The sequence below is a fragment of the Mirounga leonina genome, unplaced genomic scaffold (genome assembly GCF_011800145.1).
Source record: "Mirounga leonina isolate KUSES-001 unplaced genomic scaffold, KU_Mleo_1.0 Mir_200, whole genome shotgun sequence".
NCBI classification, from domain to species: Eukaryota; Metazoa; Chordata; class Mammalia; order Carnivora; family Phocidae; genus Mirounga; species Mirounga leonina.
The window spans coordinates 5,320,225-5,335,010 of record NW_023270503.1 but is presented as its reverse complement, the minus strand read 5'-3'; the positions used below and the strand labels follow the sequence as shown (position 1 = coordinate 5,335,010).

Below are 14,786 nucleotides of genomic sequence, written 5' to 3'. Positions count from 1 at the left end.
TTCAACTCCAAAACTATACTTTCTCTATCATAATGCTAAAGAAAACAGAACCAAGACCTAGAGTCCCAATACCCTTTAGCATAGTAAAATGTAAACACTAAAAATACTTGCAGGTTAAAACTAGAGGAGACTATCTCAAACTTGGCAAAAATCATCTATGAAAAACCAACCAATAACACAATACTTAATGCTGAAAGACTGAATGGTAGAACACTATTTCCTAAGATTGGGAACAAGGCAAAGAAGTTTGCTCTCATCATTTCTTTTTTTTTTTTTTAAGATTTTATTTATTTATTTGACAGAGAGAGAGACAGCAAGAGAGGGAACACAAGCAGGGGGAGTGGGAGAGGGAGAAGCAGCTTTCCCAAGGAGCAGAGAGCCCTATGCGGGGCTCGATCCTAGGACCCTGGGATCATGACCTGAGCCGAAGTCAGCCGCTTAACGACTGAGCCACCCAGGCGTCCCTGCTCTCATCATTTCTATTCAACAGTTCACTGGAGGTCCTAGACAGTGCAATAAGGCAAGAAAAAGAAATAAAAGGCTTAAATGTTGGAAAAGAAGAGATAAAACTTTTTATTTATAGAGTAATAAAATTAGAGAATCCTCAAGAATCTAGAAAAAAAAGCTACTAGAACTAATAAATGAATTTAGCAGAGCCACAGAATACAGTGTCACTATAAAAAAAAAAATCTATTGTAGGGGTGCCCGGGTGGCTCAGTCGGTTAAGCGTCTGACCTTGGCTCGGGTCATGATCTCAGGGTCTTGAGATCAAGCCCTGCATTGGGCTCCTTGCTCAGCGGAGAGTCTGCTTGTCCCTCTCCTCTTCTTCTGCCCCTCCCCCTGCTTGTGCTATCTCTGTCTCTCTCTCAAATAAATAAATAAAATCTTTTAAAAATTAAAAATTAAAAAATCTATTGTATTTCTATATACCAGCAATGAAGCAGTGGAAAATGAAATGAAAAAACCAATACCATTTATAATAACATTAAAAATCTTGAAATACTTCCAGATAAATTTGACATAATATGTTCAAGACCTATACATCGAAAAATATAAAATATTGCTCAGGGAAATCAAAGAAAACCAAAACAAATGGAGAAATATACTGTATTTATAAGTTGGAAGACTCAATGTTGTTAAGACGTCGAGTCTTCTCAGATTGATCTGTGGACTCAGTGAAATACAAATTGCATATTTGTTGACGCCTTGTTTGTAAAAGCTAAAAAATGTAAGCAACTTTTTTTTTTTTTAAGATTTTATTTATTTGACAGAGAGAGACACAATGAGAGAGGGAACACAAGCAAGGCGAGTGGGAGAGGGAGAAGCAGGCTTCCCACAGAGCAGGAAGCCCGATGCAGGGCTCGATCCCAGGACCCTGGGACCATGACCTGAACCGAAGGTAGATGCTTAAGGACTGAGCCACCCAGGCACCCCAAAATGTAAGCAACTTAAATGGGAAATTATTTAATAAAGTAGGGCAGACCGTGTCAGCATTCTACCCACATAACCTGGGACTTGCCATAATCTCGGTATGCTGGCAGATTTCCAACTGCTAACACCTGCATATACTGACTAAGGACTTTCTCTGGCCACCAGAGCTCTCTCTGCCCAGGTACATGGCAAGCCATAGTACTAGGGAGTTAATGCTTCTCTGAAGCAGCCCTCAACCAATGGTAGATGGGGAATTAATGGATAAATACTTCAGCTCTCTTTAGATAGAGGGGTTACACATTCATGTTTTATATTGGCTCTTGGAGTTCCCCAGCGCCCTTGAACTCTGGTTACCTACAGTGATGACTTGCTTAATGAAACACCCTTTACTGGCTTCCTTCCTCTTCCTTGTCTCACTTCCCTGCTTCCTTATTGGTATTTTCTGGAATCACTTCTCACTTGAAGTACTTGCACTTGAATTCTTGTCTCAGGATCTCCTTTCAAATTCAGCATTTTGGTTTTTTTTTTCTTTAAGATTTATTTATTTATTTGAGAGAAAGAGCATAAGAGTGAGCATGAGTGGGAGGGGCAGAGGGAGAGGTAGAAAGAATCTCAAGCAGACTCTGCGCCAAGTGCAGAGCTTGATGTGGGGTTCAGTCTCATGACCCTGAGATCTAGACCTGAGGAGAAATCAAGAGTCTGTTGCTTAACTAACTGCACCACCAGACGTCCCTGAATTCAGCATTTTGAATGAACAAAAATCAATTCACAAATTATTATGGAAAGATCACCAAAAACATACTGTCAAGTGAAAGCGCATGTTATAAAACTATAAATGTAGTATAATCACATGTATTTTAACACATAACCAAACCCCCCATATATTTCTAAATGTATGTGTGCATGAATACACATAAAACACTCTAGTTTGGATGCACACTTAACTGATAATAGTGATTACCTTCAAGGAGAGTAGGACTGGATAAGAGAATCAAGGGAGATTCTCACTTAAATAGCAAACTTTAAAATTTTTAAAACAAAAATGTATTTGTGAATTATTTATGCTTTTAAAAGTAAGTTTAACATACTTTATAACCTAATGGATGAGTTCAGTTTACTTCAGCTAAAGAACGAACACTGGGCACTGGGGAAGTGGAGAAAAATAAGCACACAGTCTCCAGCCTCAGGGAGCTCCCAGAGCTTCAGACAGGTAAACATCTGTAATGTTGTGTGATGAGCATCATGGCAGAAATAAGCAGAAGAATCTGTGGGAACCCAGAGGTGGGGCCCAGCCAGCCATCTATCAGAAGAAAACGTGGAGGTTTAGACACACTTCAACCAAAATGACTAGGGTTCAATCATCACAGATGAAGGCATAACAATTAAGAATTAAACAAATCGGGGTGCCTGGTTGTATCAGATGGTTAAGGATCTGCCTTCGGCTCAGGTCATGATCTCCGGGTCCTGGGATTGAGCCCCATGTCAGGCTCCTGGCTCAGTGGGGACTCTGCTTCTCCCTCACCCCCTACCCCTCCCCACTGCTCACGCTTTCTCTCTCTTCCTCTCTCTCTGTTTAAATGAATAAATAAAATCTTAAAAAAAAAAAAAAGAATTAAACAAATCAAGGGCTTGCCATCTGGCCAGAATAAAAATGGTTTTAACAGAAGGGTCATGACATCCCTGGAGGGGTGTCCTGGAGTAGGAATTTATCCGTGTTTCTAGGGCCACCAGGAATTTCTGGTCAGTTACATTGGCACAATGACCCTGGCTCTTCTGCTCTCTTACCAGCCTCCCCTCCATGCCTGAGCTCCCAGCACCCCATGCTCTGAGACCGGGCCCACAAGCGATCTTCCTTGGATGATCTCGTTTCCCATGGAGGCTTGCCTAGTGGAAGAAAAATGTACTCACTTGAGGAGGCAAGCGTTACAATCTAGCTGCCGGTTGTATTTGTCACTGAAAGGCAATCAAGTAGCCTGTTTCTTGCTTCTGGCCCTTCATTATGAGGCCCCTTAGCCCCGAAGTCCCAAGTTTTGCTGCACATTAGAATCTACTGGGAAAATTTAAAAATCCTGATGTAATGAGCACTGTGATGTAATGAGCACTGGGTATTATATAAGACTGATGAATCACAGACCTGTACCTCTGAAACAAATAATATACTATATGTTAATTAATTGAATTAAAGTAATTTTTTTAAAAAAGAAAAGAAATTGGGGAAGTAAAGATGTATCTGCCGGAAGAGTTTTAACCAAAAAAGTTATTGAATGGGATCTTAAAAAAATAAAAAACATAAAAATCCTGATGCCCAGATCACACCCTATATCAATTAAATGGGGTGGGTGCCAGGAAGTGGTCAGCTGCTTCCTGGCTCAGAAGACCCTATCGTGTATATCTCTGCCCATCTCCACCTTCAATGAAGTCATACTGGGAGCTTAAAATCAACTGTGGTGAAAGTTTTCACACCACAGAAATGGGCTACAGATCAGGACTTCTTTTTTTTTTTTTTCTTCTTTCTTTCTAAAGAGCCAGTTGTTAAACATTTACCAGGACATCACTGAAGCCAGGCATCAGTAGTTTTTATTTTATTTTATTTTTAAAAAATATTTTATTTTATTTATTCATTTGAGAGACAGAGAGAGCACAGAGAGACAGAGGGAGAGGGAGAAGCAGGCTCCCCACTGAGCTGGGAGCCTAGTGCAGAGCTCGATCCCAGGACCCTGGGATCATGACCTGAGCAGAAAGCAGATGCTTAACCGACTGAGCCACCCAGGTGCCCCAGCAGTTTTTAAAGATACCCAGGTGGTCCCAATGTGCAGCAAGGTTTGGGAAGCAGTCTTAGTCTTTGCCTACGCTATGCTCAGTATAGTCTCAGGAAACTTGGTTTCACTTGCTAACTCTAGGAATGGCTACTTAAGGCTCAGCCCTCTTTCTAACCTGGGGACTTCCAGAGAGGGCAGCCTTTATTCTGTTCTGGAGCCTGAGCTCTGTAATTTGATGTGTTCAGGGTGTATAGTTGGAAGTTTTGTGCAAGGCTCATTATTGCCTGTTAGTAAAAAGTATCTTGTTATATTTGGAGTCCAAGCTGAAAAGGGATCCACAGTACATTTCCTGTATGACATTATGAAACATGCCTTATTTGATTGTATGTCCAATGCATGTGAGTTATACTTTTTTATATTGACTTAAGAAGTCAAAGGAATAAAGGGCACATACAAATGTTAAACATAACAATTTTATTATGTATTTTAAAACTTTATTTAAAAACCAGTTTTTAAGATAAAATATTCATTACTGACTCATTTGGGAGGGGGGGAAATGTTGGACATTGCCTGGCTCTCCTGGACAGGGATGTGTGGGTCGGGGCCTAGGTTTGGTCCTGGGGTTTGGAGATGGGACAAATATCCCACCCAGCAGCTGAAAGACAGAGAGGGGTAAAATGAAGCCAAAGTCCTCAGAGGCATGCAAAGGGAACTCTTACGGAGGGGAAGTAGTCCCAGGTCTTCAGAGGAGGGCCTGGACAACACATGAACTTGAATTTGGCTGGCCTTCCCCAGTCCCCAGCTTGTTACCATGCTCCATCTCATTCTCAGTTGCTATTGACTACTGATACCATGCTGTGCCACATTCTGAGTCTTCCACTGTCCTGTCTGGTTTCCCTGGCTATATGCCTCCCTGTCATTGATTGTGGACAAGGTGTTTATCCCACAGTATCAACAAATGCTCAAAGGTTCACAGCCTTGCTCACACTCTCTTTTATCAAGCCTCTGGCTTTACTTTGGCACTGACAGCTTTATGCCTGTCACAAGGCTGGAAAAGGGCCACACGAAAATAGATGAGGGGAAATGGGAGAAACAATTTACAATTTATTAAGATAGAAGTATCACATCTCATCCCCCAACTTCAACTCCGCAAACTGAAGAGCATTTGAAATGGAGACACCAAGAAAAAAATTGATCAGTCAACAATACATAGAGGTGGGAAGGAAGCTACCTGTATTGAGCGGCTACTCTGTGTCAGGTACTGTGCTAGGTACTTCATATACTAACATAGAAATGTATTTAATCCTCTCAATATCCCTTCAAAGGAGGTATTACTTTATATTTCAAAGTAAGTATTGCTACTCCCATTTCACAGATGAAGAAACTGAGGCTCAAAAGTGTTAGGGGCCTGAAGTCACATAGCTGAAAAGTTTTTCACAGCATCACATGTTTCAAATAAATGTTGCAGACATTGCATGTCTAAGTTCTTCAGGGAAGGGAGACATACAGAGGGCCTAGTATAAGAGAAAGGCTTCAAGAAAGATCCGAGGTTCTAGGAGCAGAGCCTTGAAAAGTGAATGGAACTTAGGTAGAAGAAGAAGTAGAAGGATATTCCAGGTGTGTGGGAAGGAGGCAGCGCCTGGAGAAAGCACCACTCAGAAGGGTGCGTGTGCTGGAAGGCCAGAGGTGGTCCTACCTTGTCTGCCCCTGGGGGTTTGGATAACAAATTGAAAAGGTATCATGGACTCAGTGACGGAGGCCTTTAGCTACCAGACTCCTAAGTGAAGCATTTCTGCCTATTATCCCCCGGGCTTCATAGGATCACTTCCTTGGTCATTCCCTCCAGCCATGCAGGGCAGTGGGAAGACTATGCCCCAGGGAGCTTGCCACTCCCTAGCTTTGTGAGGTTCAGGTAAGTTCCTTTGGCTTCCTGACTCTATTTCTTCATTTGCAAATGGAATTTTGTGACAATTTATCACAAGAGATAACACCCGTTGAGCATCCAGCTCTGCTGAATGTGAGTTGCTCCCACTGTAGTCCTTTAACACCACCCCCCACCCCTCGGCCTGGCCCAAGTTCTACAAAGTCTCCACAGACAACTCATGGGGGGAGCCAGTTCTTGGAAGAAAGGGAAGATCACCTCCCACTTCCTGCACATTCTATTCCTGCTTATGCATTCTGATGTCCTGCTTGCTTTTTTAGGCTCTAAGTGCTATCCTGCTGACTCACTTCCGACTTCTCGTTCATCATGCTCAGCTCCTGAAAATGGAACAGAATCGAAAGGGCCGGATATTGTACTGTCTGGTGATGTGTTTAAGGGGAATTGGGTGTCTGTCAGGCCAGACCCACATGGATGGAATGCTGGGGACATGAACCGAGTAGTGCCCAAAGTTGTATTTCTCATCTGACACTCAGGACACTTTGCCTTGGATCGTAATACTAATAATAACCACCCCTCTCAGTGTCACTGATGAGAAGCTAGGCAGGCCCCAGGCTGTGTGCTTTCCATGGTTGTCAGTTTGAATCACCACAACTGGAGAAGTCAAGGATCTTCTCTATTTTATGAACAAGGAAATTCAGACTAAGATAGGTTAAAGAATTTGCCCAAGATCACACAACAAGTAAGGGGCAGAGCAGGGAGTCAAACCCATGATCTAGGTCTGTGCTGTCTAATATGGTAGCCACTAGCCACATGAGGCTATTGAGCCCTTGAAATGTGCCTAGTGTGACTGAGGAGATGGAATTTTTAATTCAATTGAGATGGGCTGCAAATGCAAAATATACACCAGATTTCGAAGACTTAGTATCAGACTATCTATCATGTATATACATATTTTTTTACATTGATTACATGTTTTACATGACAATATTCTAGATATATTGGGTTAAGTAAAATATATTAAAAATAATCCTCCTTATTTCTTTTAACTTTTTATTTTTTTTTTTTATTATTTTTTTAAGATTTTATTTATTTATTTGTCAGAGAGAGAAAGAGAGAGAGAGAGAGCACGGGCAGGTGAAGCTGCAGGCAGAGGGAGAAACAGGCTACCCGCTGAGCAAGGAGTCCGATGTAGGACTAGATCCCAGGACCCTGGGATCATGACCTGAGCCGAAGGCAGCCGCTTAACTGACTGAGCCACCCAGGTGCCCAGATTTCTCAAAGTTTTTGATAAAACTTTTTGAGCATTAATCCCCAATTTATGTATTTTTGTTTATTTATAAGTTATATACATTACACTACTCTATATATTATGTATATTATAAAACACTGACAAAAGAGACATTTTAAAAGATGAAATAGGGGCACCTGGGTAGCTCAGTCAGTTAAGCAACTGACTCTTGGTTTTGGCTCAGCTTGTGATCTCTGGTTATGAGATGAGCCCCAAGTAGGACACTGGGCTCATCACAGTTTGCTTCAGATTCTCTCCCCCTCTGCCCTTCTCCTCGAGCGGGCATATGCATGCACTCTCTCTCTCTCAAATAAATAAATAAAATCTTAAAAGAAAGACAAAATAAAAAATAGGCTGAAAAAGAAGTTGTACTAATTTCCTCCTGGTGCCTAATGGCTCACTTTGTGTACCACCAGGGATGTGCACACACCATTTTGGGAACTCCTACACCAGACTTAGAGCTCCTGAATGGCAAAGACTCTGTTAGGTCATGTATCTTCCCTCCCCCATTGTTGATCCTAGCATCATGCCTAGATAGAGTTGGTGCTCAATAAATGTTTGTTGCAGAAATAAATACAATAACATACAATCATTTTCTGGTGGATTGGATGTATTTTTTTATTTCACATGTATTGAATACTTTCTCGGTGCTGAAAAGTAAACAAAGTTTAAGACTCAGTCCTTTTCTTCTAGGCCAATGCTTCTCAAACTTCAGTGTGTAAGAATCACCTGGAGGGATTATGAAACAGATTCCTGTCCATGAGATTCGGATTCAGTAGACCTGGGGTAGAACCTGAGACTTTGCATGTCTAAGAAGCTTCTAGGAAATTACACTTTGGAGGAGACTGATATACATGGGGAAATTGGAAAGACATCCTAAATATTATGTGAGGATGGGGATAGGCAAAGAAAATTAACATATTTTGAACTTTTACTACTTGCCAAGAACTTTTAAATACATGACCTCATTTAATACTCAACTCGACCTGATGAGGCACACTTTATCTTCATTTTCAGTTGAGGCAACTGAGACTGAAGGTTAGTTAAACTGCCCAAGTCCCAGAGCTAGTAAAGGGAAGAGTTTGGATTGGTATCCACCACCCCTGCACTCAATAACTCATGCAACTCCTTATTAAGTGTCTCCACCTTTTAGACACTGCTCCAGGAACTGGCCATACAGCATAGAGTGGACAGACAAGCTTTTGGTCCTGGTCAAACTCAGTAAATAATTAAAATATAGAGTTTTCAGCATTATGAGGGAGGCAGTGCAATGGAGATACATAACAGAGATAAATACTCTACAACAGAGTCAGGAAAATTTTTCCAGAAAAAAGAAAAAGGTAAAATTTATGTGAAAAGTAAAATTCATCTGAAAGGTAAATTAAAGGAGTAGAGGGTAGGTGGGGAGTGTTTGGGGCCAAAGATATGCATGAAGCCTTGGAAGGCACAAACCATTTGTGGAACTGAAAGTTCAGAATGTCTGAAGTATAGAGGGTGGAGGTGATAGATAAGGTCATTGAGCAAGATGAGAACCAGATCAAGCAGGGCTATTACTGACTTTTTTCAAAGGTGGGGGCATGGTCAGACTTATGTTTTTAAAAGATTGCTATACTCTCAGTGGAGGATGGAATAGAGGCGTGCGAGCCTGCAGGCAGGGAGATGCGTTAAAAGATGCTAGTGACATAAATTAGGGTAATATTGTGATAACTGGGGAGAAAGGAGGGTGTTTAGAAGTTTTTAAAAGTGTTTAAATGTTGATGACTGATTAGGAGTGGGCAGGCAAAGAGAAATCAAAGATGATCTCCAGGGTTCCGAGTGCACTTTTCATAAGGATAAGGTTCTGTGAGCTTATTATTTCATATTTTAAAAGAAAATTCAGATAAGTGAGGTTATGTGAAAGATGTTATTTTAGTAGGATTTCAATGATGAAAAATTAGAAAATACCAGAGAAAATTACGATCTTTGTGGTTAAGTTTATGATTTTTGTTGCTTTAGTTTGTATAAATACCCTTGTCATCCACTGAGAGTGGAGTGGTGAATGCTGGAGACATCACTTCTTTTTGCAAAGATCAGGATTAGCCATGGAGGACCAGCCATAGGCTATGAACTATGGGTCTTCTGAGTTTCTTCTGTGACTTCCTTGTTGAGTAACCTTGGACCTTGAGTTTCTGAAGTTCGACATCCCTTTTTGCTCCCCCTATTTCTTCTCCACACTTGATGACTTAAGAAGGGATAGGACATGGCTCCTATGAATGGACCAGCGACGATTTGGACTCCGCCTTCTTGGCCTCAGTCCCGCCCACTTTCCTTAGACCACACCCCTCCCCGTTGGCCCCGCCCCTGAAGAGGTCGTCGCTGATACGACAGCGAATTCTCCACAATCCTGACCTATAGGAGACCTGAAGGGTGGGACCGAGATCAATCTTTTTTTCCATTTGTCAAATCAAGTGTCTATCTGGCCCCAGTCCCATCCCACTTCGTCTTCGAGCCAAGGATTGGTTGCTCTGGTCTTGGTCCCCGGCTCATGATTGGTTCTTTTATTCCACCCTCTCTTCCAGTTTTTGCGGGCGGGATTAGCACGCAGCTTCCTGCTCCTGCCAAAAAAATAAAAGAAGAAAAAGAAAAGAGGAGAGAGGCGAAAGAAAATGTCACGGAGATCTTTGGGTTTTAATTCGCTTTTAGTCTTGTCGGTCAGGCCAAACTCTGCCTTTTGATTGGTCCCTCTATCTGCCCATCCCGGATCGGGGGCGGGATTTCCCCAGGAGACCCACACCTTGTTGCCACTGGCCGAACAGTGCGCCTGTCTGAAGCTACGGGCCCAGGATTGGAGGCAGACGCAGACAGGTGGGCGTGGATTGGCTAGGGCAGCCGGTCAGAGCGAGGCGGGGGCGGGGCCTCGGTGGCTGGTTGCGCGTGTCCGCCGCTGGCTCCGCTCTATCCGGCTTTGCTAGGGGAGGTGAGTCCGGCCGCGGCGGCACCGGCGGCTGAGGAGGCGGCGGCTGAGGAGAAAGCGGCCGGCAGCGACTGAGGAGAAAGCGGCCGCGGGGACGGGAAGCCGGGTGGGGGGGAGGGGGGGAGACGGAGCAGCCTTGAGCCCTGCGGGGGCCGTCGCGCGGGGGGACCCACCCGCTCTCCCCCCCAACCCTCCTCAGCAGAAGGAGCCGGCGGCGGGGGCAGGAGTCAGCCCGCTTCCGACTGCACCCCGCCCGCCTCCCGGGGCTCCTATTCTTTGGCCCCGGGACCCTAACCTCATCCCGGGGCGGTTCCCTCTGTCTGGGCGTCCGAGTGCTGCCCACCTCTCTTTCATTCCTCCCTGCACCTCCTTACCTTCACTTTGCCCCGGTTCTCTTTCTCCTCTCCGTCCTGCCCTGTCGCCTCCTCGGCTCACCCTATCCCTCCTGCCTCTTTCCCTGGCTCTTTTCTGTTCTGGAAAGTTTAGTACCCCCCTCCAATCAGGTCAACCTGACTAGGAGTAGGGGGAGATGTAGGAAGGCCTGAGAGTTCGAGGGGGGGAAGCTGGTTTCCCTGAAAATTTCCCCCCATCTTTTGAATTTGGGGTGGTTGGAATTTTTTAAAATTGTATTTTTGAGGAGGTGGTAGGTGTTTAGAAAAGGATGTGGGAATGGAAGGGGTAGATGAGTCAACCCTCTTACAAGATTCCAAGGGTGGCGTGTTACCTGATCCTTTTCGTGTGTGGAGTTCAGGGGGTCGGGAGGTTTGGCCTTTATTCCCACATTCAAAGTTGGAACCTCCCCCCAATTAAGGATGGAGTTTTAGTACCCACTTGTGGCAGGAAACCTGGGGGGAAGGGGTCCCTTTTTCCTTTTCCTTTTCTTTTTCTTTTTCCTTTTCTTTTCTTTTTTTGGCAGTCCACACCCTTCCACACACGCTCACCCCAAAACTAAACACCAAGATCCTCTAACTTGTTTGGATTGACTGATGAAGACATAAAGCCAGTTACGCTCCATGTTTTTTGAGGTGGAGTGAGTGGTTTTTCTTCACTTTTAAATGGCCAAATGACAGCTTGACCCAGTTTGCTTTCCAATCAAAGGGCATTTTTTTTGAATGTCTCTTTGTGGCGCAAGAGCCAACGCAAAAATGATGGCGGCTTACAATGGCGGTACATCTGCAGCAGCAGCAGGTCACCACCACCACCATCACCACCACCTTCCACACCTCCCTCCTCCTCACCTTCACCACCACCACCACCCTCAACACCATCTTCATCCGGGGTCGGCTGCCGCTGTACACCCTGTACAGCAGCATACCTCTTCGGCAGCTGCGGCAGCCGCAGCGGCGGCCGCAGCTGCAGCCATGTTAAACCCTGGGCAACAACAGCCATATTTCCCATCACCCGCACCGGGTCAGGCTCCTGGACCAGCTGCAGCAGCCCCAGCTCAGGTACAGGCTGCCGCAGCTGCGACAGTTAAGGCGCACCACCATCAACACTCGCATCATCCACAACAGCAGCTGGATATTGAGCCGGATAGACCTATCGGATATGGAGCCTTTGGTGTTGTCTGGTGAGTATCAAGAGAAGAACACAACTTCTCGTGGTTTCTTCTCACGGTTGTGATTGGGCGAGTCATCTGTCATGCTTTTCTCCATGTTGACCAGAGTGGAGCGACTCAACTGGAGGAAGCCACCCTCACCCAGAGGCCCAGTGTGTTGGCTGGCTGGGTTTATGCTTTCGAGTCCTGGCAAATTATGGGAGAACACCCTCTGAGGAGTCACACACATGTTTGCTGTCTACCGAACTTTTGGTTTAGAGCCTAAGCAAGCCACTGAATGTAGGATCATTAGGTGGATGTATGAAATGTGTATTCCTACAGACCTTGGTCATCTCTTAGGTTTGATGGAGTTTGAATCAGTTGCCCGATTGCAGCAGATGTTGCAAATGACCCAAACTTGGTTCCTTATAATAGTCTTGTCACTGGGTCATACTCTGCATAACTACTTTGCTCTCCTTTTTGCCTTTTCATTCCTTAATTTGTGATCTTGATCCCCAGAAGGAAGATAGGGTTCAAACTTGAACCAGTTAAATCGTTGCTTGAGTGGTTTATTTTAAACCATAAAGCTACAGTTGGGAAGTATGTAGCTTTAGCTTTTTGATAAGAAAGCATTAAATATAGCATCACACATGAGTACCACAAATGAGGTCAGTAGACTGTAGCTATGCCGTGGCCCACATTCGGTGTAATGTTTTAGTGTCATTTAGTGTCATTTAGTGCCTCTTAAGTTGCTGTTATCCCTTGGTTGGTTGCTGTAGTATACTTTTTTAAACATATGAAACTGCTTCACTTTGCTAGTGTTAGGGTATTTTAAAAAGTCTGAGCACTTCTTAAATGCCACATTTTGTCTATTTGCTCTTCTTAGTAAGATTAGTAGTTTATAATAAAATGAATTTATCATTGTAGGTCCTGTTGCTATCAAAACTAGAACAAACTGAATTTTTTTTCCTCAAGGTTTAAGTAATCTGGTGTTGACAAATGAATTGATGTTTTCAGTGCATTCAAAAATAGATTCTTGTTAATGTCTAGAAAAGCTCCCATCACCACAGGAAAATGAACTCTTTGGAATTAGCCTGGTAAATGTCTCCTTTTGTCATTGTTGTTCAGGCTATAATTGATACAAGTATCATGTTTGCGTTATATCTGGCCATCTTTATATTTCAGATTTTATAATCTAGACTACAAAGTGATCTGTTTTTGTTTTTGTTTTTGTTTTTAAACTAGTCGGGTCTAGTGTTTTCCCAGCTAGCTCTCCAAGGAGGTTGCTGCTGCAGTGCTCCCTTCAAGGTGTATGGGATTCCTGGTGGGAAAGAGTGTAGCCGTAGCTGGTAATGGTGCCTCTTCATCTGCTCAGGGACCTGTCTGTTCCTGCCTTCGTCTCTTCCATATTCTATCCTTAGGGATTGCACTGTGAACTTCCATTCCTTGCCTAACCCTTGAGGATTTCAAAGCTATGGGGCCTGGGGGGTGTGGACGGGAAAAAGGTTGTTCCTTGCATTAAATTTTGTCATCTACTGACTGAGAATTTGGATTTTCTTAGACCTGGATGCTCTCTTGCATTTTATTGCTTTACATACAATGCTAAGAACTAGAGCTACAGGAGGGGAAGTGGATCGCAGCATTCTTGATTATATTCTAAAACTGTTCTACATTTCTCTCAAATGATGATATGACTTGTAGAAGTTTTCACTTCAAGTCTGTGCTAAAGGAAAAGATTCTGTTTAAGGGGAAAAAGGCGAGGAACTGGAGTGCTGAAACATCTCCCACAGCAAGCATTCTGGTAGTGGCTATTCTGAAGTACTTACATATGAAAAACCTAATGGTTTTGATTTGAATCCATCCTAGATTCTTTTATTGATTGACGCCTTCCATCACAGGCAGAGTTTGTTCCTTGTACTTGAAGTGTACCTCCTTCTGTACACCATCTTCTATTGTACACCAGTTATTTTGTGTTTGCCTCGTCTCACTACATTTGTAAGCCCCTTGAGGGTATGGACTGTCTACCAGAGTACATCTTTTTCTCCCCTGTGCTTAGCACAGTGCTGTGCAATCTTTGCTGTTTGATTACTTGATCTCCTGGTCAGGTTGTTCTTTCTTCTTTAACCAAGTTTTTCTGGTTAGCTGCATTGAGTGTTTTTAATCAGTTGTTACAGGTGAAGTACAATTCAGTATGAAAAAAGGAAGAGTTCCAGGTATGTGTTTTAGTATGCAAATGCTTTTCTATTTTTATATTTACATATTGATGACTTGCTGTCTGAATTGCTTATTATATTTGGAATTTAACTGCTTTATGACCTGAGTAAAATTGTTAAAACTAGAGATTTGAACACCAAACCAGAGTGAATTGCACTAGTATTCTGAAACCCAAGCTAAAGATATTAGTGAGGTTTTTTATATATTAACTGTCTGAACCAGAATTTTTCTTTTTAATTTAGAGAATACCTAATGAACCTGAAACTATTTTCTAAAATGATTAAAATGGGACATAAAAATATTTTCCCAGTGATACATCATTCTATTAAAACACCATATGACTACTTGGGCATCATAAGATTCACTTAGATTCTTCTATTTGTTTAATGCATTTTGCAAGTATTTTTCTTTTGGCATGCTACACAAAAGGAAACTATTTGCTCTCATGTCTTTTTCTGGACATGCACCAAAATTACTGATGGCTGAAAACATTGCATGTAATTTTGAGAGATACTGTTTTTCCTCTGTGTAGACCCGGAAAGATATTTGCAGAAGTGGTATAGCATTTTACCAGTCAGATTTATCACTGAACAATTTAGTCGATTTATCTCTCTGCTGAATTTAACTAGTGGAATAACTTATCAGTATTGGACAGTCATGTAAAAGTAGTGAATTACCTATTAGCTTGCTGGTAAAGATGGTGCTTTGACAGTTCAATTAAG

General features: G+C 43.0%; 1 protein-coding gene across 1 annotated transcript in view; it reads left to right on the top strand.

Moving 5' to 3' along the window:
- Positions 1-10,428: 10,428 nt before the first annotated feature.
- NLK (nemo like kinase) overlaps positions 10,429-14,786 on the top strand; it is a 168,918-nt gene continuing 164,560 nt past the window's right edge. The window contains exon 1 of the mRNA XM_035027743.1: positions 10,429-11,883. Within this exon, the coding sequence (XP_034883634.1) occupies positions 11,426-11,883 (458 nt within the window). The 5' untranslated portion in view covers positions 10,429-11,425. The remainder of the gene's footprint in view (positions 11,884-14,786) is intronic.